Below are 26,593 nucleotides of genomic sequence, written 5' to 3'. Positions count from 1 at the left end.
GAGGGCCTGCGTACCACAAACTACAGAGCCCACACGCTCTGCAACCCACGCGCCGCAACTAGAGAAAACCTGCATGCCACACTAGAGAGAAGCCCGTGCGCCGCAACAAAAGATCCCGCATGCCGCAACGAAAGATCCCGCATGCCTCAACGAAGATCCTGCGTGCCACAACTAAGACCCAACGCAGCTAAAAATTAAGTAAATAAATAATACAATAAATCTTTTAAAAAGAAATAAATAAACTCCCAGAAGGCAGAGCTCAAGTCCTATCACCCCTGTGCCCCCAGAGGTGGGCCCCGCACACAGAGGAGACCCTAGAAAAATGTGCTCACCTGAACAGAACAGAATCGAACCAGATCCCGAAAGCCTGCGTTATCTGCCAGCATCAAGGGGGAAACAGCCTCGCTAATTAACTGTTGGGGATGACAAGGGGCCACGTATCCCCAGGTCACCAATTCTCGAAGAATCCGGACGTTGAAACACACCCTCCCAACTGCAAACCAGTCATATCTAACCTCGAAGACCCTGAATGTACAGCTCAGACATCACCACAAACATCTCGCCAGTCGCTGAGCATTTAAAACAGACACTGTACCAAGGCCAGCAACACAGCCTGACCCGAGCCCCCCACGCCCATCCTGAAAAGTGTGAAGTGCCCCCCAGAGTCGGCCAGCAGAGAGCCAGGCCAGCTGCCATCAATGGGACCAGTGACCGGTGTCCAGGCAGGAAGCTCAGAGTCTGCAGGAGGCTCAGAAGCATTGCTTAACTGACTCGGAGTGAAATTAAAATGCAGCCGCACCAGAGGCAGAGGGGGCCGATCAGGCCGGGTCAGGAGAACATGCCTGTCCGGGGATATGCAAGGGCACCAGCCGCGCCGGGGACCCCGAGGGCCACCATCGTGCAGCGGGCTCTCCTGGAGCCCCCGGGCACGTGTGCATTACCCCACCCCTCTGACGAACAGCTGGACCACACTCGTGAGGCCAGTGTCCCCCGAACCCTCGGGTTTTCTCAGCCCCCTTAGCTCAGGTTCCTGGGACTCACGGCATCCTGGCCCCGTTGGTCCTAACCTGACGGTAGATTCTTTGATGTGAGCGCTCTGTCCCCTGGGTTTGGGAACGGCCTATCTGCCACATGTCTACCAATCAATCGTGCTGGTTCTAAGTGAGTAGATGAAAGCAATTTCAGTCACTGGTCATGAAAATCTATCATTAGTTAATGATAATGGAAAAAGAGTCTAGAAAAGGGGCATCTGCCTGCCAATGCATGGGACGCGGGTTTGAGCCCTGGTCCGGGAAGATCCCACATGCCGCGGAGCAACTAAGCCCGTGCACCACAACTACTGAGCCTGTGCTCTAGAGCCTGCGAGCCACAAATACTGAGCCCACGTGCTACAACTACTGAAGCCCGCGTGCCTAGAGCCTGTGCTCCACAAGAGAAGCCACCGCAGTGAGAAGCCCGTGCACTGCAACGAAGAGTAGCCCCCGCTCGCAGCAGCTAGAGAAAGACCGCGCAGCTACGAAGACCCAACACAGCCAAAGATAAATAAATAAATTCTTTTTAAAAAAGAGTCTAGAAGAGGCAGAAGGTGGGAGCAGAGGGGTGCTCTGCTCCCCTCTGCTCAGAATTATCAAAAAAAAGCCACATTTCTTTTATATATAGTAGCGTGTATCTGTTAATCCCAAACTCCTAATTTATCCTCCCCCCCCCACCGCCTCTTTGGTAACCATAAATTTGTTTTCTATGTCTGTGAATCTGTTTCTGTTTTGTAAATAAGTTCATCTGTATTATTTTTTTAGATTCCACATATAAGTGATGTCATATGCTATTTGTCTTCCTCTGTCTGACTCACTTCACGTAGTATGATAATCTCTAGGTCCCTCCATGTTGCTGCAAATGGCCTGAAACCAACACAGTATTGTAAATCAACTGTATTTCAATTATAAAAAAAAGTCACAGTGATGTCTTGTGTTTGTCGGTCACGGTTCCGGCCCCTTGGAGCCGAGCTCTGTGATGTGTCCCACCCATGGGGAGATGCAAAGAAACCTGAACAGGACCCGCCCGATGAGGTTAACACCCTCAGAGAGAAATGTGCTTCATAAGAGAAAACAGAAACCGCAGTGGGAAAAATAAGTCCGCTGAAGCAAGCTGGGCTGCTTCCTGTGCGGTGAAACTCGTATTAATTAGCCTGATCGTTACTGTCCCATCGTATCCAGGCAAGCCCAAAGTGTGCTCTGCTGAGAAAATAAGAAGATTAAATCGTTAAGTCATTTTAAGAAAAAGAAGCGATTCTCTGTGCACCTGCGCCGAAACAAACGCTCCACCGGGAGAGAACTTGGGACCCGCAGGCGGGAAACGCCAGGAGCACGGCGCCCTCTAGCGGCCCATCTGCCCCTGAAGATGCGAGCCAGGCACGGCCTGCGAAGGTTTCATCTCAACAAGAGAATCTGCTGCAGGGCAGAGGGGTGCCTTCCAAAGGCAGGCGGCTTTGGGGGCGCTTGAAGCCACGTGCCCCTGGGGCTGGTAGCTCCACCCGGAACGGATGCGACACTCAAGGGAACAAAGTACAAGGGCCTTCGGCACCCACTGGGGTTCCCGGGGATGGGCCTTTGGAGGGAGGGCCCCAAAGGAGCAAGTGGGAGCCACAGGCACGTGGAGACTCCCTCCCTGCCAGCCAGGACGAAGCCAGGTTCCCCAGCCCCCCCGACCCCCGGCCCCCACTGCGCCCTGTTCCATTCCATTCCCTTCCTTCCCAGCCTTACCACGTTTGAGGCCCGCTTGCGTCTGTGCTACCGGATTCGTGTCCATAGCTCCGTAAGGGCAGGCAAAAGGCCTGCCTGTCTCCCCAGCTCCCTGCACAGGGCGCAGCCCACAGGAAGCAGTCAGTGACACTTTGCGAGTTAATGGTGAATAAATGAATTCATGAATGAATGAATGCATGTTGCAGAACTCAAACATTCCTTTCTGGTGTTTCTTTTTGGAACTCCTAAGAGCTCTTTTCTACTTCTTTGGGGGCCTCTGTGGTAGGCTGAATAATGTCCCCTGTCTCCCAAAGATGTCCACGTCCCAATTCCTGGAAACTGTGACCTTACAAACAAAAGGGACTTTGCTGATGTGATCGAGTGAAGGATCTTGTGATGGGAGACGATCCTGGATTATCTGGGTGGACCCAGTGTCATCACAAAGGTCCTTAGAAAAGGGATGCGGGTGGGTCAGAGTGAGAAAAAGGCAACGTGACAACACAAGCAGGGAGAGATTGGAAGATGCAGGGCTGCTGGCTTTGAAGATGGAGGAGCCTCTAGAAGCTGCAAAAGACAAGGAAAAGGATCCTCCTCTGGAGCCTCCCGAGGGAGCGTAGCCCAGCCGACACCCAGATTTTAGGACTTAGGACCTCCAGGGCTAAAAGATAGTAAGTTTGTGCTGTTTAAAGCTACTAAATCTGTGGTAATTTCTTACATCAGCACATTAGCAAACCAATACATTCTTTGGCTGCACCTGCTTTACTGAGCACCTCCTCCGCACAAGGCACCAGGCTAAGCTCCGAGGGCACAACCGTTACTGGAACAGGCACGTCCTTGGTCCCACGAGCAGCAGAAGCAGAAGCACAAAGAACGCATCCGATCAACACCGAGGACGAAAACACAACTGCCCCCACGTGTCACTCGCGTGACAGTGAAGCCGGGGAGGTTGGCTGCTTGATGGCGAATCCACTAAAATGTACTAAGTTAGGTGCGAAAAGAGCAGGACAGCCTCACGATCGGCAAGATCTGAAGTCGCTTCTCCACCAGTGGCTTCTCAGCCCAGCCACCTCAGGCGAAGGCTGAGTGGGAGGGGAGGGGGTCAGACCCCCACCACGCTCCTCCTCGGCCTGGAGTAGCCAGGGATGTGCTAATGGCTTGACCTCTTCAGCCACACTGTGTTTCACAACCCCTCCCAGCCCTGGACCTCTGTGTGTCCTCTGTCCCGGGAACACCTGGCTTCTCCATCCTGCCAACGTCCTTCCAGGAATCAACCCACCAGGTCCTCAGGTAGCAGACTGGTCATTTTCAAATGCTTGCAGGGTCCACAGGCTCTTGCGCCTGGTCATCATTCAAGTCACTAAAAACAGTAAATACCAGCCCAGACATCAGAGTCATCGCCAGGGCTCTGGACCCCGGCAGGCCCATCTACAGTACACCTGGCGCGGTGAGCACATTAGCAAACCAATGGGGAAAAGGACGCTCATCGCAGGAAATCAATTCCCTTTTGCTGCGTCCAGATACCTCCCTCCCTTCTCCCACGTGTGCCCCGACACGAGAACGCTGGCCAGGGAAAGAGGCGGGGCTCACTCGGTAGTGAGGATCCAGGTCTAACTACCCATCTGGGTGTGTGACCTTGAGCAAGTTCGCTCCTCCCAGGGCTGGTTTTGCCATCAGTAAAACTGGGGACACCACCTTAAGGGGGGGCTTCTCTGGAGGGAGGGCAGAGACCTCCTGCCAACCATGTTTGACAGCATCGCCTCTGAAGGATGCAAGCAGGACGTGCAGGGCGTAGGGCCAGGACCCGGGGCCCGAGCCTGGGACTCCAATCCAGCGCTCCCACCACGCAGCTCTGCACGACGGCCCCCGACTTTCAAGGACCCTGCTGTTTGTACTTATGTCACAACTAACGGCCTAACAAGCCCAGGTATCTTTTCACCGCCCGTCAAACAACTGCTTCCCCAGCTGTAAAGTTGAACTACCTGCCCATATTCTCTCTGACTTTTAAAGTTGTGAGCAGACCACCTTCCTATCAACGCAAAGAAGCAAGGAAGCCCTGCAGTTCCCCAAACACCCGGGCAAGTTCGTGGTCCCCAGGTGTCCACCTGATGCCTCCCTTCTCATCCCCCAGGAGGACCCCCGCCAGGCCTCGCGAGCCGACTGCAACCTTCTGTGTGTTGACCCGGCACTCTGGGAGCAGGCAGGTCTGGAAGAGCTCACCATGCATCATAGGGTGAACTGTATCCCCCAGAAAGACATGTCGAAGTCCTAACTCCTGGTGCCGTGAATGTGGCCCTATTTGGAAATAGGGTCTTTGCAGATGTGATCAGGTTGGGATGAGGTCATTAGCGTGGTCACACTGATGACTGGTGTCCTTAAAAGAAGAGGGAGGGAAGACGGCCACATGAAGACAGAGGCCGAGACGGGAGTGGTGCAGCCACAAGCCAAGGAGCACCCGGAGCCACCGGGAGCTGGGAGAGGCGGGCAGCATCCTCCCCGGGAGCCTCCAGAGGAACCACAACCCTGCCGACACCTTGATTTTGGACTTCCGGCCTCCAGACTGTGAGAATACATTTCTGGGACGTCCCTGGCCGTCCAGAGGTTAAGACTCTGCGCTTCCATTGCTGAGGACCCGGGTTCAACCCCTGGTCAGGGAACTAATATCCCACAAGCCACGCTGCACAGCAAAACGAACGAACAAACAAACGGTATGAGAGAATACATCTCTGGGGTGGAAGCCACCCCATCTCTGTGCTTTGTTCCAGCGGCCCCAGGACACTAAGACCCCAGGCTGCTCCAGGACAGTGGCACCCAGCACGGCGTCGCATCACAACCATCACAGACAGTGACAGGCCCGGCACGGCGGCCAGGCCACCCACGAGCCATCCACGAAGGCGCCGGAGACGGAGGGGAGGGAAAGGGCCGTGATGCGTTGACCTGCCGTCCCGTAGGGCCGACAGGTCTGTGAGGGCTCCTGACCCGTGTCATCCCCTGAAACGGGGCAGGCACCTTGGCTGTTCTACCTCACGGGTGGCACACACTGCAGGGATTTAAGGGCATCTGCATGGATCACCGAGCAAACGTGTGTTTCTGACCAGGCCTCTGGCCAGTGTGGGACTCACTGACCCCTCCTGCATGGAGCCAGTCCCACAGGGCGAGGTCCCAGTGTCCAAAACGTATCCCGGGCACCACTGCGTGTGGCCCTGAGCACTCGGAGGGCACTTCTCTGTCTCACCAGCCCCCCAGGGTCTCCAGGCCTGAACGAGGTGAACACAGGGCATTTCTGGGCAGACGGGCTGGGTGGGCTCCGGGCAGGCTCACAGGGTGAGGACTGCGGATCGGTGGCAGTGTCTACAAGGACAGGGGTCCTCCTGACTCAGCTGCGTGGAGGCCGTTCCTCCAGGGAGGCTCAGCACCGTCCCCCCTCTGCCCCTCCTCCCTCCGCAGCGCCCTCTCCAGGCTCTGCCCTCCGGGCCTCAAGGCTCCAACCTTACGGGGTCTGGGCTCCCACCTAGGCTCAACCTCGCATCCCCGGTCAGCACACCTGCCCTGCACACCTGCAGGTTGTTCAGGAGCTAGAGGTGAAGGATAAAGAAAGAGCGCTCATCCAGACAGTGGAATATCCTCCAGCACTAAAAAGAAATGAGCTACCAAGCCACGGAAAGGCACGGAGGGACCCAAATGCATATTACCAAGCGAAGAAGCGAATCTGAGAAGGCTACGTACTGTGTGATTGCAACTCCATGCCACTCTAGAAAAGGGAAATCTATGAGGACAGTAAGATCAGGGGTCGCCAGGGATTGGGGGAGGGAGGGATGAATAGGGAGAACACAGAGGATTTTTACGGCAGTGAATACAATACACCCTGTATGTTACTGTAATGGTGGATACATGACATTATACATTTGTCCAAACCCACAGAATGTACAACACCAAGAATGAACCCTCATGTCAGCTACGGACTCTGGGTGACGCTGATCTGTCAGTGTGGGTTCACTGATGGTACCAAGTGCACCACTCTTCTGGGGGTAGGGAGAATCGGGGAGGCTGTGCATGGGCAGGGCGGGGAGGTATATGGGAAATCTCCACCCTCTGCTCAGTATTGCTGGGAACCTCCTAAAACTGATCTAAGAAGTAAAGTTTATTATTATTTTTAAAAAGAGCAGCAGGGGACCCCTTCCGGGTCACAGGGGGTGCAGGTGTGTGTGTGTTCCGGGCAGATCCTGGGCACCCAGGTACCGAGGGCCCTGGAAAAAGTGCTCAGTGGTCGCCGGGAGTCCTCCCTTCCCTTGACCCCCTACTCCTGGGGTGGGAGCTCAGGTGGGGTCTGGTGGAGGCCCTAAGGACACTATCCATGGGGGCAACCTCCTTCCAGCTCCGTAGTTCTCAGCCAGGGACAGTTTGCCCTCCAGGGACGTGTGGCAGGGTCTGGGGACACTGGAGGCAACCACGTCCGGAGCAGGGGGTGCCACTGGCATCTGGTGTGTAGAGGCCAGGGGTGCTGCTCGACGCCCTGCCGTGTCCGCCACCCCCCGCCCCACGGGGAATCAACCCTGCAAAACGTGCAGGGCGCTGAGGCGGAGAAGCGCTGCTGGACCCGACTCGGGAGCCCAGAGGCTAGACTGCCACGGGCTCCCGACACTGCACAGCCGCGCGGCACCCACAGGGAGTCCGGCACCTTCCTTCACACCTTCACACAGGCCGGAATCCCACGGCACCACGGCCTTACGCTCCCCACTTCCTGGGGTCAGCATGCGGTTTAAACCCCATCCCGGCTGTCCTGGCTCTGCCAACCGTAAGTGCTAACTAAGTACAGCACGGGCATCCTTCAGCCTCAGGACCAAGGCTGGGCAGGGTCCCTGTCTCCAGAGCCTCCAGCCCCCAGGGAGCCCACAGGGTGGGTGTCCTTGGCACAGAGGGCAGCCTGGACTCCTCTATCCCTCCGCTTTCCGGCCCGGTATGGACACGAGGTGGGGCCCGAGGGCAGGGGCGAGCCCCGCAGCCGTGTCCACCCACCTTTGTTACCTGCTCTGTGCCAGCCACTCGCAGACGCTCATCGCCCACGCACCCTCTCGAGCCGGGCCGGGGCTGCAGCAGGCAGCGGGGAGGCACGGGGACCAGGCGATTAGTGATGCTCCCCAAACCTGCACCCCCTTCTTGCCTAGGGGGCGAGGTGCTAGCAGGGGTCCTCGCTGTTCTGCACCACAGGCCAGGATCAGCCTGCCCTGGTGCTCGATCCCTGGGGTTGCAGCAGCTCAGCTGCTTGCCTGAGGCCCTGGCCTCCCACCTCTGGTTGCCCTGGCAACTGGGCACCCTCCCTCCCAAGGAAGCCACAGGCTCTGGCAGGGTGAGAGCTCTGGACCCTGGTGACAGCTGGGGGTAGGCGTGGACAGCCGAACCAGCCAAGTGTGAGCCAACACCCTGAGCGGCCCGGACAGCTGCTGCCCGGAGGCTCCACTGACCCGAGCACGGGGTCACAGAGCTAAGGTCACAGAACTTTTTCTGTCGGCATGGCTCCCCCAGGTCAACAGAGTGGACCACGGAGCTCAAAACAACAGGGCTTGTCCCAACGGGGCCAGGCTTCCTTTGGTCCATCTGCCGGAAGCCTCGCCCCAGCCTTGAACGACCAGCCCCTTCTCATGCTTCCGGGAGCCCTTCCTAAACCCACCCCTAAGTCCCCTGGGTGACTGGCACAGCACCCCACTTCGTTCCTGCCCCAAAGTCATCACTCTGTTATTTTATGTTTTGATAAATTGTCTGTCTCGGAAACCCTCCTACACCGTTGGTGGGAATGTAAGTTGGTGCAGCCGCTATGGAAAACAGTATGGAGGTTCCTCAAAAACCTAAAAATAGAGCTACCATATGATCCAGCAATCCCACTCCTGGGCATATATTCGGACACAACTATAATTCAAAAAGATACATGCGCCCCTATGTTCACAGCAGCACTATCCACAATAGCCAAGACATGGAGACAACCTAAGGGTCCATCGACAGATGAATGGAAAAAGAAGATGCGGTATATAGAGAGTGGAATACTACACAGCCATAAAAAGGAAAAAAATAATGCCATTCGCAGCAACATGGTTGGACCCAGAGATTATCATACTAAGTGAAATAAGTCAGAAAGAGTAACCTTGGAGTCGAGTCTTAAAGGAGCCTAGCCCACAGGGCAGAGAGAGTGGGTGCCAGTCTCCATCCTCACGTTCCCAGCGGGTAGGGGAAGTGGGTTCTTTTGCCCTGGGTCGTCCTGCAGCAGGAGGCTGGCTAACCATATAGTATCACTTATACGTGGAGTCCAAAATATGACACAAATGAACTTATCTACGAAACAGAAACAGACTCACAGACACAGAAGACAGACTCGTGTTTGCCAAGGGGGAGTGGGGTGGGGGAGGGAGGGATTGTGAGTTTTGCATAGCAGTTGCAAACTGTTATATATATGTATAACTGAATCGCTTTGCTGTCTGGCAGAAATTAACACGACATTGTGAATCAACTATACTGCAATAAAATAAATTTTTAAAAATAAATAAAAAATAGTCTCCAGCTTGAACAGACAGTCCCCGAGCACAGGGTCCTTTGTCTGTACCCTCAAAGCCCAGCTCAGGGTCTGACACACAGTAGGCCTTCAACAGATGTCCTCTGAATCCCGAGTAAAATATGTATCCTAACCGTACCTCCTCTCCCTCAGGGTTGTGGACTCGTGACAGAACACGTAAAATGCCAGGCACGGGCCCTCGGCAGATGCTCGGCAAGTACGTTGTGAGAGTTTTGAGGACCTACTGTGTACGAGCTGGTCATCGGCATAGCTGGAGGGGAGGGAGGCGCGCCCTGAGCCTGTCCCGGACGGAAGCCTGCTGGGGCCCACCCGCTTCCTCCCCTTCACAGCGATGTTCCCTCCCCTCCTGGGCCCCCTCTGTGCCTTCTATGAGCGATGAAGCCTTCTGTTGAAGTGTACCCCAAGTTTAAACGAGTGTCCCACTTCCCCAGCTGCATGGAAGCATCTGTTTGGAGAAAATAACGGAGGGACACACTTCGTCTCTTGGTTCCCTTTATTTGTAGTTGGTGACTGAGAGGTCAGAGAGGCAGGGGATGGGGAAAGTAGGGGCAGCTATATGAATCCACTTGTTTTTTACTTTATTTTTTCCAGCCTTATTGAGATATAATTGACATATAACGTTGTATACATTTAAGGTGAACAATGTGTTGGTATGATACATTTATATATAGCAAAATGATTACCACCATAGCTAACACCTCCATCCTGTCACATAATTACAATTTTCTTTTTGTGGTGTGAACATTTAAGATCTACTCTCTTAGCAGCTTTAAGTATGTAATACAGTTAATTAACTATAATCACCGTGCTATACATTAGATCCCCAGAACTTATTAGCCTTATAACTGCAAGTTTGTACCTTTTAGTGGCTATATTTTTAAAGCAGCTATGTTTTTCAACAAAGGGCACCATACACAAATAGTTGCAAGTTTTAGGTGTTAAAATGCAAATGTAGAAGGTTATTAAATCCATTCTTTCTTTTTTTTTTAACGTTTTATTTTATATAGGAGTATAGCTGATTAACAATGTTGTGTTAGGGACTTCCCTGGTGGCACAGTGGTTAAGACTCCATGCTCCCAACGCAGGGGACCCAGGTTCGATCCCTGGTTGGGGAACTAGATCCCACATGCAAGCCGCAACTAAGAGTTCTCATGGCACTGCTAAGGAGCTGGCGAGCCACAACTAAGACGCAGCACAAATAAATAAATAAATATATATTTTAAAAGTGTTGTGTTAGTTTCAGGTGTAAATGTAAATTTCCTCCACTCAATAAAAGAAATCTTTTTTTTTTAATGCACACTTTCCGGTGTAACCATGATGGGATCTGGCTCTGTCTGCACCTGTCCATTCACTCATCCAACAACCACTTAGTGAACGTATCAGGCCTGGTGCCGGGCTGGCTGGGCAATGACTTAGACACAGGCCCTGACCCAAGGGCCTCAGTGTCCAGGACACAAATAATGTAGGTAGGTGAAGATGCTGGGGACCCAGAAGGGAATGGATGACAGCCCAGGCGGGCTTCCTGGAGGAGGCAACCTTGGAGTTGAGTCTTAAAGGAGCCTGGCCTGCAGGGCAGAGAGAGAGGGTGCCAGTCTCCAACCTCACGTTCCCAGAGGGTAGGGGAAGTTGTTCTTTTGCCCTGGGTCGTCGTCCTGTAGCAGGACGTTGGCTAACAGGCTGGGAAGAGAGAGGGCGCTTCTGAAGTCCCTTTCAGCAAACTACCAGCTCTTCATTCTCAAGTTCCCTTCTCTTGTCCCATTTCGTGCCTAACTTGAAACCCCCCAACCCAGAAAGGCCTGCAGGGTGGGGATGGAGACCACGGGCCCGCACCAGGGAGGAAGGAAGTCTGCCTCTATCAAGGGCCTGCCCACCCCACATCCTCATATATGAGCCCACTCAGGCTCCCGGGGACAGCCGGGGACAGGGGTGCCACTACAGACCAGGGAACGGAGGCCGGACGTGCAGGTGACTTGGCCAAGGAGGGAGCTAAATGCTGGCATTCCCACTGGAACCAATCTACTCAACTACAAAGTCCTCTCCACAAAATAAAGATGTGGGGAAGTCACAGACGCTTACATCTTAGCAAGTTCTTGCAGTCTTGGATCCCGTAGGCAGGTAATTAGCAGGGAGGGGGAGGGGGAGGCAGAACAAAGCAGCAGGCGGCAGTGATACAGAAGAGGAGGCAGCTGACTGGCTCTCCCACTCTCGCTCTGGGCAGGCGGGGAAGGCCTCAGGGGTCCTTGATGGAGCAAGCGGGCTGCCTCGGTCATTGTCATTTTACTGACTGGAAAGATACCGTCAAGGTCCCACGGGTAGTAGGAATGGAGTTGGGATCTACCCTGCAGGTCTCACCAGCAGGGCAGCCAGAATAAAGACACATTCCTTGACCTGAGCCCAAGCATAACCTCTGTGTCCTCAAACACAGCATCACCAGCCAGGAAGGAGGGGACAAAACACACAGATGACGAGAGCTATTCCAGAAAAGACCTCTGAGTACAAAGACAGAGCAGCGTGGCTGATCAGCAGGCTGGGGGGGGGGGGGGGGGGGGGGCGGGTGGCCACAGAGCCACGAGAGAGGGGGAGCCCTCGGCTTGGGTCCCCGGGCTTTCACAGCCTGGGGATCCCTCCCTTTCCTAACAGAAGACTTAACAGACCTCCTCCTTGCATCAGCAGTTGTACTTTTCAGACGGCGAAAACACACTGCAGCACAGCTCTCAAATTAGTCTTTTGAAATGCAACAGGACCTGAGCAAAATGGGAAAACGGCAGTAGATCTACGAGCAAGTTCCCTGTTTATTTGGTCCCCATCGTTATCTCCCCAAGTGAGTTCCACAGACATGGACGTTCACAGGTCTTGTGTGAATTGAGCCAGGGTCAAGGGACTGGAGGAAACACTGGGTGAGGCAGGGCTAAACAGGTGTCTTTTTCTGCAGGACTTCTCAGATCCTTGACTGTGCCGTGTACCTTGCGATTCTCCCAGGGGAGCGTGGAGAACTCAGCAATCCACCCCCTCGGGAAGAAAATGCAAGAGGCACAAAGTCCAGGGCAGTTCTAGGGGTTAGGACTCAGCGCTCTCACTGCCAAGGGCACAAGTTCAATCCCTGGTCGGGGAACGAAGATCCCACAAGCCATGAGGCACGGTCAAAAAAAAAAGAGGAACAAAGTCCATCATAGCACCGGGAGAGCAGACAGGGTCTGCCCCTCCATCAACCACCACGGCCCTTCATCCCCCATCCCCTCCTGGCACTGCCCAGGAAGGGCCACTTGGCCTGGTTCAATCACTTTGTGCTTTTTATTGTAAAGTCTATTGTCCTCAAAGAGCTGCTTCAGAGTGTGAACTCAGATCCTCCCTGCATTCAGTTTCCTTACGCCCCTCCCTCGACTGCTGGTGTCTCCCCTAGAAATGTCCCCACACACCTAGGTGAATGACCGAGACAAAAATCAGTCTGTGTCCTCGAAGGAAGGGCTACCTTGGTCACCTGCAAACCTGGGCACCAGTGTCCCTTTCTTTAAGGAAACACCAGGCACAGCCCAGGGAGGATGTGTGACCGATATTCCATCACACGGGAAGGCACACATGGGGGAGCCGTCTTGGTGTCAGAGACACAGGAGCATTTGAATATCATCTCACTCTGTCCCCCAGCAGGTCCCAGGGAGATGGCCTTCAAGCCTCAAGCCGAGGTTAAGAGCTCCAACTAAACTCCGACTCCCATTCCCATTTGCTGTGTGACCTTGGGCAGGTTAGTTAGCCTCTCTGTGCTTTAGTCTCCTCTGCTGTAAAATAAAGTTGTTATGCGGATTGCACGAGACAAAGCACGTAAAGAGACTGGGATAGACCCTGGGGCCAGAGAGCTCGGCACACATCAGCTGTACCGCTGTCCCCATTTCACAGGCAGGAAAGCCAAGCATCAGAGGAACCACGCCAACTGCCATGACCGGTGCTAATCAGGGCAGACCACCCGACGCAAAGCCCCTTCCACTGACGCTGCCTCCGAAGAAAAGGCAGAACGAATCTCTTATCCAGTGATGACAAGAAGAGCTAGATGCTGGCCAAGAACATCCAGTTTAAAGGGAAAGATGGAACCCAAAGGTCATTAAAGAGAAATCCATCATATCAGATAGCCCTAAAAAAATCTTAATTGCAACTTGCCCCTGAAAATGCTCCCAACCCCTTTCCTCAACCTAGGCCCAAAGACCCACATGACCCACCAGAGTGCTGGAAACTTCCCAACACGCTTCATCCTGCACATCAGGCACCCGTCCATCTGGGCCAAGGGGGATACCAGGGCCCCCTTTTCCCACTGTCCTCACATCCACCCTTGCCACCTTCCTGGGGAAAGTCGAAGGGCCAGTCCAGGGTCCATTCTGGTCTAAATGACCTTCCCCCATAAAGCAGAGAGGGAATAGGGCTGGCCCGGGCTTAGCTTCTGCTGCAAACGATGAGAAAGAAACCGGGGAGGACTCACTGGTGAAGCGGGTAACTGCAGGTGAGCCTGAGGCCAGCGGGGAATCGGCGGGGAGACGTAGGAGACACACACCAGGTCACATAGGGGCGCGGGCAGGGATGCTGCCGTGACTTGCAATTCGAGGGAAAGGCCCCTTTTGGGTGAGTTTGAGGAAGGCCACAGGGGATCAAGCTGCCGGGAGGACGGGGTTGTTTTTACACGATAAGACACTGCTAACCACAAAATATTATTTCTATCTTTGCTGCCAACGGCTTCACGGCAAGCTGCTCCCCAGGAAACAAGCCCACAAGGCAAGAAGAAGGAAGGAAGGGAGTATCCATTCCTGTGTGTGACTTCAGACGTGTTTGTCTGGCTCAGCAAAAAGCTGAACAATAGACCTCGGCCTCTGATAAGGCTTCGATCTCGGCCTGGGCCTGGAGACCCGGCTGCCAGGCAGGTGGACGGGAGGGTCCGAGAGTGGACTCAACCCGGTTCCTTGTCCCAACCCCAAAGAGAACACAGAACACAGGCCCGTGTCCCCACGCCGCATCTCCTGGATGCCGACCACATCAGGAGGACCGGCGCTAACGAGGAACTCTTGTCACCCCGTTTCCAAGACAACAGAAATCAAACACCAGAAACAAAGCCCTACTGGAGCTGAGGCCACCCAAACTGGCAGATGTGCTTCCTGTAGCACTGGCTTCTCAGGGTGGGGGGACAGGGGAAGATGCTAGAATGGGGAGGGAGGGTGCAGAAGTAGAACCACACCCACCTTTGCCCAAAACTCCTCCTCGATTTGGCCGCTGGACACACTGCTTGGCCTCAAAGCTGAACCAGTCACCTACCAGCTGGGTGATCCGGGCGGGCCACCCATCTGTGCCTGGTTCCCTCGTCTGTAAAATGGGGTTGATAATAATGACCAACCCTGTGGGGTTGCTTCAGGGATAAATGCATTTGTATGGTTCCTGGTAGGAGGCATTACTCGCTCCTATTTATGACAGTTATTAGCAATCCCCCAGCTCCCGAGGGAAATGCATGCTTCCTGTAGATGTGGCTTGAATGACCAACCAATCCCCAGGTTTGTTCAGGCAGGGAGTATGTGAGCCCAACAGGGACGCTGGTACCCGGAGCGGGCCCACCACCAGCAGGGGCTTCGGGACAGCGGGCAGTAATGGGACATGGCCACCTGCTCCCAGCGCTGCCCGGTGGACCCACCCCAGCCCAGGCAAAGGAATCAGCAGCACGGGATCCCCCCAGACTTGGTGCAAACCAACAGTAATCCAGAGTCGATACCTGGGACCCGAGGCAGCAGCTGCGAGGAACCCAAGGCCGATACGGTACCGAAGCTGATCGTGGTCTAACGGTTCCTCTACTGGGGCCACCTGATGAAGGAGCTTGTTAGGGGTGAACTGTGTTCCCCCCAAATCCATTTGTTGGAGTCCTAACCCCCAGGACCTCAGAAGATGACTGTGTTTGGAGAGAGGGCCTGTAAAGAGGTGATGAAGGTTAAATGAGGTCATATAGGTGGGCCCTAAACCCATGCGACTGGTGCCCCTATAAGAAAAGGAGATGAGGTCACAGACACATACAGAGGGATACGACCACGTTGAGGACACAGTGGGGACACCACCCCTAAGCCAAGGAGAGAAACCAGCCCTGCTGGCCCTTGGATCTCGCGCGTCCAGCCTCCAGAGCCCTGAACGAACACGTCTGCTGTTTAAGCCCCCCAGGCTGTGGTACTTCGTTATGGTGCCCGAGGACACGCCTCTTCAGCTCAAGTAGGACGAGGGTATCCTGTGGGCGCTCAGAAAGCAAGACCCGGAACAGCCACGTCCAAGAGTGCCCCGCGGAGGTCTGCGCCCAGAGGACAGCTGGGGCGGGAGCAGGGGCATCTCAGCACCTCTGCGCCTGCCAGCTCGGCCAAGCAAATGCCCGGAGCCAGCACCCAGCTCCTGGGGGGCAAGAATAACGGAGGGTCAGTCACGAAAGGAAAACTGCCCAGCTCTTAAAGGAAAACGGCTGTGCTTAAAAAATTATAAAAGAATCAGGAGCCCCATGGTGTCATCGTAAAGAGTCAGGTTTTGACAGTTGTAACTGCAGGGCAGCTCTCATTTCATTCATTCACCATCTATGCATCCAGAGCCTCCTACCTGCGAGGCACTGGGGATTCTGTGATGCTGGGCCAGGCAGGCAAAACCCAGCTCCTTATGTGCCATTTTTAGAATAAAATAGGGGGCTGCACATTCATTATTTCATTTGACCCTCATCACAGCCCCCTAAGGCAGCCAGAAAGAATTCTTATTACCATCCCCACTTAATGGATGACAAAACTGAGGCTGGGAGGGGTGGAGCAGGCTGCTCGAGGTCAGGACCCCAACCCAGGCATGCGCTGTGCACCTACTACGTGCCAGGCGTCACTCAAGCCCAGGCACAGCAGCGAGAGGACAGAGGCCTCAGCTTCAAAGCGGGAGGAAAGTCAATCAATAAGTAAATACGGTATTTCAGAGGATGCTACGTGCTACACAGACAGGCAAGGGGACAGAGGCAACACTTTACTAAGATAATTAATTCAGACTAAACCAAGCACAGGTTAACTGTTTTGGGGATTTTTTTGCTTTTTCTTTTTTTTATAATTTTTATTGGGTATAGTTGATTTACAGTGTTGTGTTGCTTTCAGGTGTACAGCAAAGTGAATCAGTTATACATATATATTTTTTTCTTTTTTAGATTATTTTCCCATATTGAGTAGAGTTTCCTGTGCTATACAGTACGTCCTTATTAGTTACCTATTTTATATATAGCAGCATATATATGTCCATCCCAATCTCCAGAGTTATCCCTCCCAACCCCTTACCCCCAGTAACCATAAGTTTATTTTCTTCTTTTTTTTAAAATTTATTTATTTTTATTCTTGGTTGTGTTGGGTCTTCGTTGCTGCGCTTGGGCTTTCTCTACTTGCGGCGAGCGGGGGCTACTCTTCGTTGCGGTGCGCGGGCTTCTCGTTGCAGTAGCTTGTCTGGTTGCAGAGCACAGGCTCTAGGCGTGCGGGCTTCAGTAGTTGTGGCTCACAGGCTCTAGAGCGCAGGCTCAGTAGTTGTGGTGCACGGGCTTAGTTGCTCCGCAGCATGTGGGATCTTCCCAGACCAGGGATTGAACCCATGTCCCCTGCCTTGGCAGGTGGATTCTTAACCACTGCGCCACCAGGGAAGTCCCAGTAAGTTTATTTTCTAGACAGGTTTAACTGTTTCTTCCTGTTACAGGCAGGTTACACCCATTTCAATACAATCCATGAAAAGTCAAAGAAGTACAAGTTCTACCTTTTTACTGAAACGTTTCTGTCCGGAAGGAAGGCGCTTCTCTACCCCCTTCTGTTTGAATCGATCGTGGGCACTGTATTGGCAATTCCCCAAGTGCTAAGTTCTAAAAAACAACACATTAAGTTGAAGGACAAAAGATGTCAGGAAAGAGGGTGACCTGGATGGTGACTTCAAAGCAGGTGATCCCACTGGAGCCACCTGCCTAGTGCGCAGCAGGCACTCAATACATGTTGGCTGCGTCAGCATTCTCATTCTTGCTAGCCGTCTCAGCGAGGATGGCCTCCGACAAGCCTCCCAGGGGCCAGGATGGGCGCCCCCAGAGGTGCTCCAGGGGACTCACCCGGCGCCACCCAAGGAAAGCCGGATAAACGCCACCCTCCTCCCCTGCCAATGCCCCCGTCGGCTCGTACAATCAGTCACACCCGGGAAGTGAACGGAAAGAATGAGCTGCAAAGCTGCGTGATGCTTCACAGCCGCACGCCTCCAAGCCAGGGACCCCGCCAGCCCTGCCCCGGAGGTCTGCCCCCCTTCAAGGTCATGCCCGTCAACCTCCAAGGGCCTCAGGATCCGAAGCTCCAGAAGCTCCTAAGCACTAACGCCAGCCTCGGGGAACCTCCCTGAGCCTTTCAACAAACCCGAGTCCACAGGTATTTCCCGTGCGCTGCCTGCCCGGCTAACACAGCCTTCTGCTCCAGGTCATGTGTTATTCCCTCCTCAAAACACACGAAGGGAAAAGTAATCCGAGAATCCAGGGCTGGGAAGACAAGGCCGCCCGGGTGACACGCCCCCATACAGGACCGCAACGGTGACTGAACTGTCGCCAAGCGGCCAGGACGGCGTGGCTACAAGCTTGGGGGCTGGCGGTTCCACCTCGATGAGGAACAGCTACGGCCGGGTCCTCGAGAGCACAGACCCTGTCCTTTCTTTTTTTTTTTTTTTTAATTGAAGTATAGTTGATTTACAACGTTGTGTTCATTTCTGTTGTAGAGCAAAGAGACCCTGTCCTTTCTGAGTGTGGATCCCCACACAGCAGCCTTGGAGAAGTGAACGGACCAGAGGCGGCTGTAACAGTGCTGGACCACCCCACGCCCGTGGGAAGGGGCCTGACCCTGGGACCCCCGTGCCCCAGAGAGCCCTCTCCCAGCCGGCCATCCCCCTCTGCCAGCCTCCAAACCACGAAGCCGAAGGAGGCCCAGAGGAAACACAGAAGCTTGTCCGATAAGGTACGGTCCATCCTCACCGTTTGTGGATTCTGTATCTGCGATTCTACCTACTCACCAAAATTATTTGTAACCCCCCCACGCGGTCCTCCTGGCACGTACACGGTCATTCGCAGTCACGTGCGTGCAGAGCAGCCAAAAGTCTGAGTGCCTGATGCCCGTGTTCCCAGATGACATTATCCCACTCACATACGATGAACAAGCATCCTTCTCGTAGTCCAGTTAGTGCCACGTTTTGTTGGCGATCTCACTGTTTAAAATGGTCCCAAGCGTAGTGAAGTGCTGTCTAGCGTCCCCACGTGCAAGAATGCTGTGATGAGCCTTCTAGAAGAAACACATGTGTCAGATGAACTTCGTTCAGGCACGTGTCATAGTGCAGGTGGCCTGGAGTTCAACGTTACTGAATCAGCAATACATATTAAATAAGGTGTCTTTACACAGAAACACATAGAAAACAAGGTTCCGTGGATCAGAAACCTCCCTCTGCGTTTGCCCAGGAGCAGAGGCTCAGCATCACCAGGGAACACAGCTGCCATGAGGAAGAGGAACGACTGTATCTGAGAAGGAATGAACCAAATCCGGCAGCTCACTCTGGCCAGCTGGTTCAGTTCTTCCTCTGCTTTGCTTGAGAGACATCAAACTGTGTCTCCCTGGCCCATGCTCAAAGAACCCAAGGTTATTCCAACTTCCAGGTAGGTATGGATGTCTAATACAGCTGTGGTCACCAGATGACATTCACCCAGTAAGCCCCACTGGGCGTAACTCACACCCACACCTGAAACCCCAGGGTTTGGACCCCGAAGCTCCCGCCTTCACCCACCTTTCTCACCACCAATTTCCTTCACCTCTGGCTCAGCCCAAGCTTCCCCTGCTCCAGTGTTTACAAGTTTCTCATTGAAGGCAGTTCCTCTCGCCCCAGACCCTGCAGCCAAAGATGCTCCCGTGACAACCAGCTACAAAATTCTCACGCGAGAAGCCACCTTCCATTTCCGAACGTCCTTTCCACCTTCTCAGAACATAAGCAAGGTCTCCTCCCATGACAAGTAGAGAAGTCGTCGCATTGGAGGAAAATGCGACCTGGGACGGCATACCCCCCACCCCCCGCATCGTGCTAAACAGCATACCACAAGGAGAGTGACAGGTGCTATTTAAAACCAAGCGACGGGGGGACATCCCTGGTGGCGCAGTGGCTAAGAATCCACCTGCCAGGGGCTTCCCTGGTGGCGCAGTGGTTGGGAGTCCGCCTGCCGATGCAGGGGACACGGGTTCGTGCTCCGGTCCGGGAAGATCCCACATGTCACGGAGCGGCTGGGCCCGTGAGCCATGGCCGCTGAGCCTGCGCTCAGCAATCGGAGAGGCCACAACACTGAGAGGCCCACATACCGCAAAAAAAAAAAAAAAGAATCCACCTGCCAATGCAGGGGACACGGGTTCGAGCCCTGGTCCGGGAAGATCCCACATGACGCGGAGCAACTAAGCCCGTGCGCCACAACTACCGGAGCCCGCGTGCCTAGAGCCCGTGAGCCGCAACTACTGAGCCCACGCACCACAACTACTGAAGCCCACGTGCCTAGAGCCCGTGCTCCGCAACAAGAGAAGCCACCACAATGAGAAGCCTGCGCACCGCAACGAAGAGTAGCCCCCGCTCGCCGCAACTAGAAAAAGCCCACGTGCAGCCCAAAATAAATAAATTTAATTAATTAATTTTTTTTAAAAAAACCTACGAAGTGGGCATCCCAGTTCTACCACCGGCTCCTGAGTGTGGCTAAGGCAGGTGCGGCCCCGAGACAGGTCTGCTCATAGTACTGAAAAATTCAGGCTTCGGACCACGGGCATAGATGCCCCTTGCACCCCTCCTGGGACACAGTGTGCCAGCTCACTCTGGGCCTCACTCTGGGCTGAGATCCAGCACGAGCGTCTTCTCTTGTCTCCGGACGTTCTACAAGCACACAGATGATCTTTAGCAGCCGTTACTGCTCTACTGCCACTTCATTCGTTTTAGAGCCAAATAATCCCATTATATATGACTTGATTGGCTTGTAAAATTACCCTTTGTTCTAACAAATATTTATTGAGCATGCCACCATGTGCTATATCCTGCTTGGTACATTACATTTTTCCAAAAATAATTAACTCAGCTAACGATCAAAATCCCCTAATTTAATTTGCTCTTAAATGTGTTTAATTTTCCCTCAAATGGAACGATGAGCTTACAAGCCGAGCACTTTTGCCAGGTTGAGACAAGCAGCAAAAAAGTGAGAAGAGAGGACTTCCCTGGAGGTCCAGTGGTTAAGAGCCTGAGCTTCCAATGCAGGGGGCGCAGGTTCGATCCCTGGTCAGGGAACTAAGATCCCGCAAGCCGAGAGGCACAGCCGGAAAAAAAACAAAAGAAGAGAAACTACCAGCATGGGGCCCGTCCAACAAGCACTCCGCCGTCCGAGCTCACCCAGCTGCCTCTCTGGGCATCTTACATGGTCACCCGCACACCCTGGTGCTGTCCCATCACCCGCTTCGGAAAACTGGCGAAGGCACAGAGAGGTACAGTAACTCACCAGGGGAGATCAGGAGGAGAGCCAGGAGCCGGGCATCGAGCATCAGAGTCAGCTCCGTCCCCGCCTGCCCCCCTGCCTCAGATCAAAACTCAGCCGGAGCAAATCCACGTGCAGCCCAGGCGCCGCATCACCCTCTCCTGAGCTCCACAGTGACAGCGGTCCAAGGAGGGATGTGACACTGCGTGCCAAGGTGGGCGGCGTGGCTGCCCGGCGGAGCTAGGCTGAGCCGTGGGCGACCTCGAGAGTCTTGGGGGGCATGCACAGAGTGGCTCCAGGCACGTAAGGTTCAAAGTCAGGCAAAGCCCCCAAACGTAGAAGAGCATGTGCATGTGTGACCACACGGCGAGGAAAGGCACAGGTGCTAATGGCAGTGGGTCCCCTCTGCTGGGAGGGAGAGGCCCCGAGGGGGAGGGGTGCAGACAGCGTTATCTAAGCCGAGTGGTAGGACCGTGGGTACTTTTCCATTATACTTTACACTGTACACATGTAGACGCTTTTGTAAGTGCAATATACTTCACAATACTTTTTCATTTTTAAAAAAACTGAGGTAGGGACTTCCCTGGCGGTCCAGTGGTTAGGACTCCGCGCTTCCACTGCAGGGGGCATGGGTTCGATCCCTGATCGGGGATCTAAGATCCTGCAAAGTTCACGGTGTGGCCAAAAAAATAATAAATAAAAATAAAATAATATAAAATAAAATATCGTGGTAAAATATACATAACATTTACCATTTTTAAGTGGCCAGTTCAGTGGCATTAAGTCCATTCACACTTCCGTGCAGCCATCACCACCATCTACGGAACGCGTCATCTTCCCAACTCTGTGCCCATTGAACAACCATTTCCCCTTTCCCCCTCCCCCCAGCTCCTGGCAACCACCACTCTACTTTCTGTGTCTATGAACTTGACTAATCTTGGTGCTCAGGTGAGCGGAATCACACAGTCTTTGTCCTTTTGTGACTGGCTCATTTCACTCAGCATAACGTCCTCAAGGTTCATCTCTGTTGTAGCCTGTGTCAGGATTTCCTCCTTTTTTAAGGCTGAGTCATATTCCCTTGTATGGATAAGTCACATTTTGCTTAATTTCTTCCGTCCATGGACATACGGGTTATTTTCACTTCGGGGCCACTGCTAGTCAAGCTGTGTCACGATCTATTTTTTAACGCCCGATTTCCCAAGAAGGAGGGAGCCTGGGAAAAGACACACCCAGTACCTCCTGGGTACCAGGCCCTCCCTCCTCTCACACGGAGAGTAACTGTGGTTGCTGATCCATAATGTCCACATTACGCTCTGATACTCACTTCAGGGGGTCCCTGTAAAAGGCACAGGTAGCAATAACAGAATACGTTAAATGGCCGTCTCTGTAAGAACATTCTAGAAACTAGAACTTGTCATACAAACGGGGTTTCTTCTGTTGTTGGTTTAAACCAGGGATTGGCAAAGTGCAGCCAGTGGGCCAAATCCAGCCCACCACCCACTTCTGTAAATGAGCTATTACTGGCACACACCCACACCTGTATATTTATGCATCGTCTACGGTGGCTTTCATGCTACGAGGGCAGAGTTTAGTCGTTTCTATAGAAACCAGATGGCTCACAGAGTTTCGAGTATTTGGACCTTTACAGACAAAGATGGCTGACTTTTCAATGCTTAACGAAAACCATAACACAGTCTTTTAATATTTTCAAGGCGTGGGGGATTTAGGGCTGGGGTGATGGCAGGAACAGGAATTCTTTCTGCATTCTCGGAACCGGGTGAGGAAAGTAGGCTGAAGTCCTCCGTCTCCCCTGGGTCTACCCAGCAACATTTGCGCAAGTCAAGCGTGGCCTGCCGGTCCCCATTCACACCACCTCTCGGGCGACGGGGCTTTCGTGCAATGCCTCCAGGTTAACCTGACTTCTCCCTGTGACCTTCGAATTTCACTCACAGCCGCACTGGCTGGAGAACCAGGCAACCGGAAGGTCAGAGGCCAGCTGAGACTGTGTTCGTGTCCTGGGGCTGCTGCAACAAACGCCCACACACTGGGTGGCTTAAAGCAACAGACATTCTCACTCACAGTCTGGAGGCCTTAAGTCTGGGATCAAGGTGTGGGCAGGGCTGTACCCCCCTGGAGGTCCCGGGGAGGACCCTTCCTGCCTCTTCCTAGCGTCTGGCTGTGGCCGTCGGTCCTTGGCTTGTGGCCGCATCACTCCTAACCCTGCTCTGTCCTCACACGGCCTCCTCGCCTCGTGGCACTGTCTCTCCCCCTCCTCTTCTAAGGGTCCCAGTCATATTAGGGCCCATCCTACTCCAGGATGACCTCATGTTTACTTGCATCTTAATCACGTCTGCAAAGGCCCTATTTCCTAAAACAGTCACATTCACAGGCCCCGGGGATTAGGAACTGAACAGCTCTTGGAGGGACACAATTCAACCCCATAACACAGATCTTCATTCATGCTCCATTCCGGGCCCTTCTTGGTCTGCTGACAACATTCACATAAGCAAAGTGCTTCCTGGGGACTTCCCTGGCGGTCCAGGGGTTAAGACTCCGAGCTTCCACTGCAGGGGGCACAGGCTCAATCCCTGATCGGGGAACTAAGATCCCACATGCAGCGCGGCGTGGCCGGGGCGGGGGGAGAAAAAAAAAAAAAAGAAGCGCTTCCTGGCCTGAGCTTCATTTGTTAAGTGCAGAGCTGACCATCCACAGGGTTTCTGCCATTGAGAGGGGAAGCGGGTAGCTGCCTGTCTCCCTTGCCCGCTGGGGTAGAGCTGGACGCTCGCACGGACACGCCCACGCGCCACCATCATGTGCTCACGTGCTCGCTGACCTGGCACAGGTCGAGCCTGTGGCCAAAAGCCCAGGGATGGAGTCACAGGCCATATCCAGCTCCAGCTGGGCCAGCAGAACATTGTCCGCTTTGTCATTAATCCCCCCAGTGCCTATAAACAGCCCGAGTGGTGGAACAGCTCTTTTGGGCCATCTCTCTCGCTTCATAAGAATTATATCTATTTTGCAGCAGGGAACTTGCAGCCACGAAGCACATGTCTTTGATTACATGGCACCTGTCAAAAGAGACCTTTTCTACTAACCGACAGAAGGACCTTTATGGCTAAAGTGTCACGGAAGATCTATGCTTCTCCCTGCGTGGCCGTCACTCAGCACAGATGGAGCTCGGAAGCCGGCGACACGGGGGAGAAACACGGGCCGCCAGGGACTCGATTCCGCAGATTAGACAGCAAAAGCCAGACACCTGGCCCCCGAAAGGGGCGTGAGCGTGGCACAAGCAGAAATAAGTCCCCGCCTGCCCTGGCCTCGGATTCTCTTTTCACTCCTCTGCCCAATGTGCTCCTCCACACGTGCACCTGGCGACAAACGTGTGCACACTTCGAAGACACTTGACAGCTCACAAGGCCCTTTCGCACACATTATCGAGTGTAATTCTTCAAGCAATCCAGGAGATCGGTGCGGGAGGCGTTGCCATCAATCCCCTTGTTCAGAGAAGGGAATGGGCTGAGCCCAGCTCAAGGTCACTGAGCTAAGAGGGGACAAGTGACCCAGCTCTTGTATCCCTCTTCCCATCAATCTCAGCTCTTGTATCCCTCTTCCCATCAGTCTCAGCTCTTGTATCCCTCTTCCCATCAATCTGCACACAGAGTAAAGGGTGAGGAACCTTGCTGTGGGGCAGGGGGGTTGGGGGATTTCTTTTCTTTTTTTTTTTTTAATGTGGACCATTTTCAAAGTCTTTATTAAGCTTGTTACAATATTGCTTCTGTTTCATATTTTGGTTTTTTGGCACGAGGCATGTGGGATCTTAGCTCCCCGACCAGGGATCGAACCCACACTCCCTGCATCGGAAGGCAAAGTCTTAACCACTGGACCGCCAGGGAAGTCCCGGGGACTTCTTTTTAAATAAGTTTAACAAAGCAGAAAGGACTAAAAACAGGGACTTCCCTGGCGGAAAGTCCCCCACATGCCGCAGGGCTACTGAGCCCGCACACCACAACTAGAAAGCCCACACGCCGCAACTAGGAAGCCCGTGCGCTACAACAAAGAGACCACAACAAAAGATCCTGCATGCCGCAACTAAGACCCAACGCAGCCAAAATTAATTAATTAAAAAAAAAAAAAAAAAGAAAGAAGGGACTAAAAACATAACCCAAATCCAGCGAGTAGAATCTATGCCATAGATCAGGGGTCAGCAAACCATGGCCAGTTTTGGTCCCCGGCTTAATCTGGTAAATGAGCTTTATTGCAACACGACCAGGCCCATTGGTTTAGTATTTCCACAGCTGCCTGCTGGCTACAAGGGCAGAGTTGAATAGTTGCCACACTGTCTGGCCCTTTGCAATAAAAGTTTGCAGACCCCTCTATGGATGATGGCCAGGAGGAGCAGGAAGGAATTTGGGCAAGTCCAGCGCCGGGCACACAGCCAGGGCCTTGCATGCCCGTGAAACTCTGCGCTGGGCTCGTTCACGGTGGGAACATCGAGATCCAATCCCCGCCAGAGACAAGCAGAGGCTGAGTCAAGTGCCAACCGCTCAGGCGCTAAGCTCCACTCGCTCCGCGTTCCAGGCCGCCAAGTCCGCGTCCTGGGCAGAAATCTGCTGCCTTTAATAGAAACAAAGCACCAACGTGAGTCTGATTCCCAGCTCGAATCTCCAGGGCTTCCACAGTCCCCAGAGTTCCTTGCAACGCGCTCCGAAATCGTGCTTCAACTTGTCTCACTCCAACACCGAGGACAATAAAAGCAATCGATGGGGCCACCACAGCAGTGGGCACGCAGCCTCAGAGGGCCGTCCACCGCTGGGGACATCAGGTCGGCCTCTGCACTCTGTGTGTCCCCTGCTCACATTTTCACTGGGTGGATACTTTTACCCCAGTTCAAAGTGTGGAACAACTTCCAAACTGAATCAGACCGGAGCTACCCTGACAAACGGACCTTCCATTCTCGGCCAGTGCCTGAAATGAGGAAAGGCGGGAGAAAAGGAGTCCCCTTTTTTTTTTTTTTTTTTTTTTTTTTGCGGTTCGCGGGCCTCTCACTGCTGTGGCCTCTCCCGTTGCGGAGCACAGGCTCCGGACGCGCAGGCTCAGCGGCCACGGCTCCCGGGCCCAGCCGCTCCGCGGCACGTGGGATCCTCCCGGACCGGGGCACGAACCCGCGTCCCCTGCATCGGCAGGCGGACTCTCAAGCACTGCGCCACCAGGGATGCCCTTTCACACTGATCATCTATCACATTCACGGTTGGTGGCCGTCATTTTGACACCCGCTCCCGCCCCCTCAGTTCCCTCATCGGCAAAGGGGGCTCAGTTCTCATTTGATGTCTTTGGGGAGGAGGCACAGCACGGGGCACAGCCTTGGAGCCAGAGAGCTGGACCTGCAGCTGGAGACCTCGGTGCTGAGTCATCCAGTCTTAAGCACGGCCCACTGCCCGCCCCAGCGACAGGATGGAACACACAAGATGCAGGACACGGTGCTGAGGGTACACCTGTGACCTGACTCGGGGGTGGGGGAGGGGAGGCGGGGCCCCTGGTGCGGGGGGGATGTGAGCTACACATGCAGGACAGGGTCGCACCAGGGCCAATCTCTGAGCCAGGCCTCCCCAGACCAGCCCCTTCTGTCTCTTCTAAGGCTCGCTTACCTAAGCCAAACCTTTCTGCCTTGAAATCATGCAACTGCGTCTCTGTCACTTACCACCAAAACGATCCTGACCAGCGCCTCTCTGGCTCAAAGCTGAGACCGCTCGTTCCGCAAGGAAGTAAAAAGGATTTCTTTTAGGTCTC

The 26,593-nt window shown here is 53.9% G+C and overlaps 1 protein-coding gene across 3 annotated transcripts in view; it reads right to left on the bottom strand.

Moving 5' to 3' along the window:
* PARVB (parvin beta) overlaps positions 1–26,593 on the bottom strand; it is a 114,508-nt gene that overhangs the window by 69,143 nt on the left and 18,772 nt on the right. The window contains exon 1 of one of the 3 annotated variants that reach the window (XM_029205598.1): positions 13,763–13,961. The exons of 1 other annotated variant lie outside the window; for it this stretch is intronic. In XM_029205598.1, coding sequence (XP_029061431.1) covers position 13,763 — 1 coding nt within the window. In that variant the 5' untranslated portion in view covers positions 13,764–13,961. Of the gene's footprint in view, positions 1–7,760; positions 7,815–13,762; positions 13,962–26,593 lie in introns of those variants that run through there. One more of the 3 variants, XM_029205599.1, reaches the window with a different exon arrangement.

The sequence above is a fragment of the Monodon monoceros genome, unplaced genomic scaffold (genome assembly GCF_005190385.1).
Source record: "Monodon monoceros isolate NGI ecotype Baffin Bay Population unplaced genomic scaffold, NGI_Narwhal_1 Super_Scaffold_6, whole genome shotgun sequence".
Lineage (NCBI taxonomy): Eukaryota > Metazoa > Chordata > Mammalia > Artiodactyla > Monodontidae > Monodon > Monodon monoceros.
Note: the sequence above shows the minus strand (reverse complement) of the source record. Positions and strands in the feature narration are given on the sequence as shown.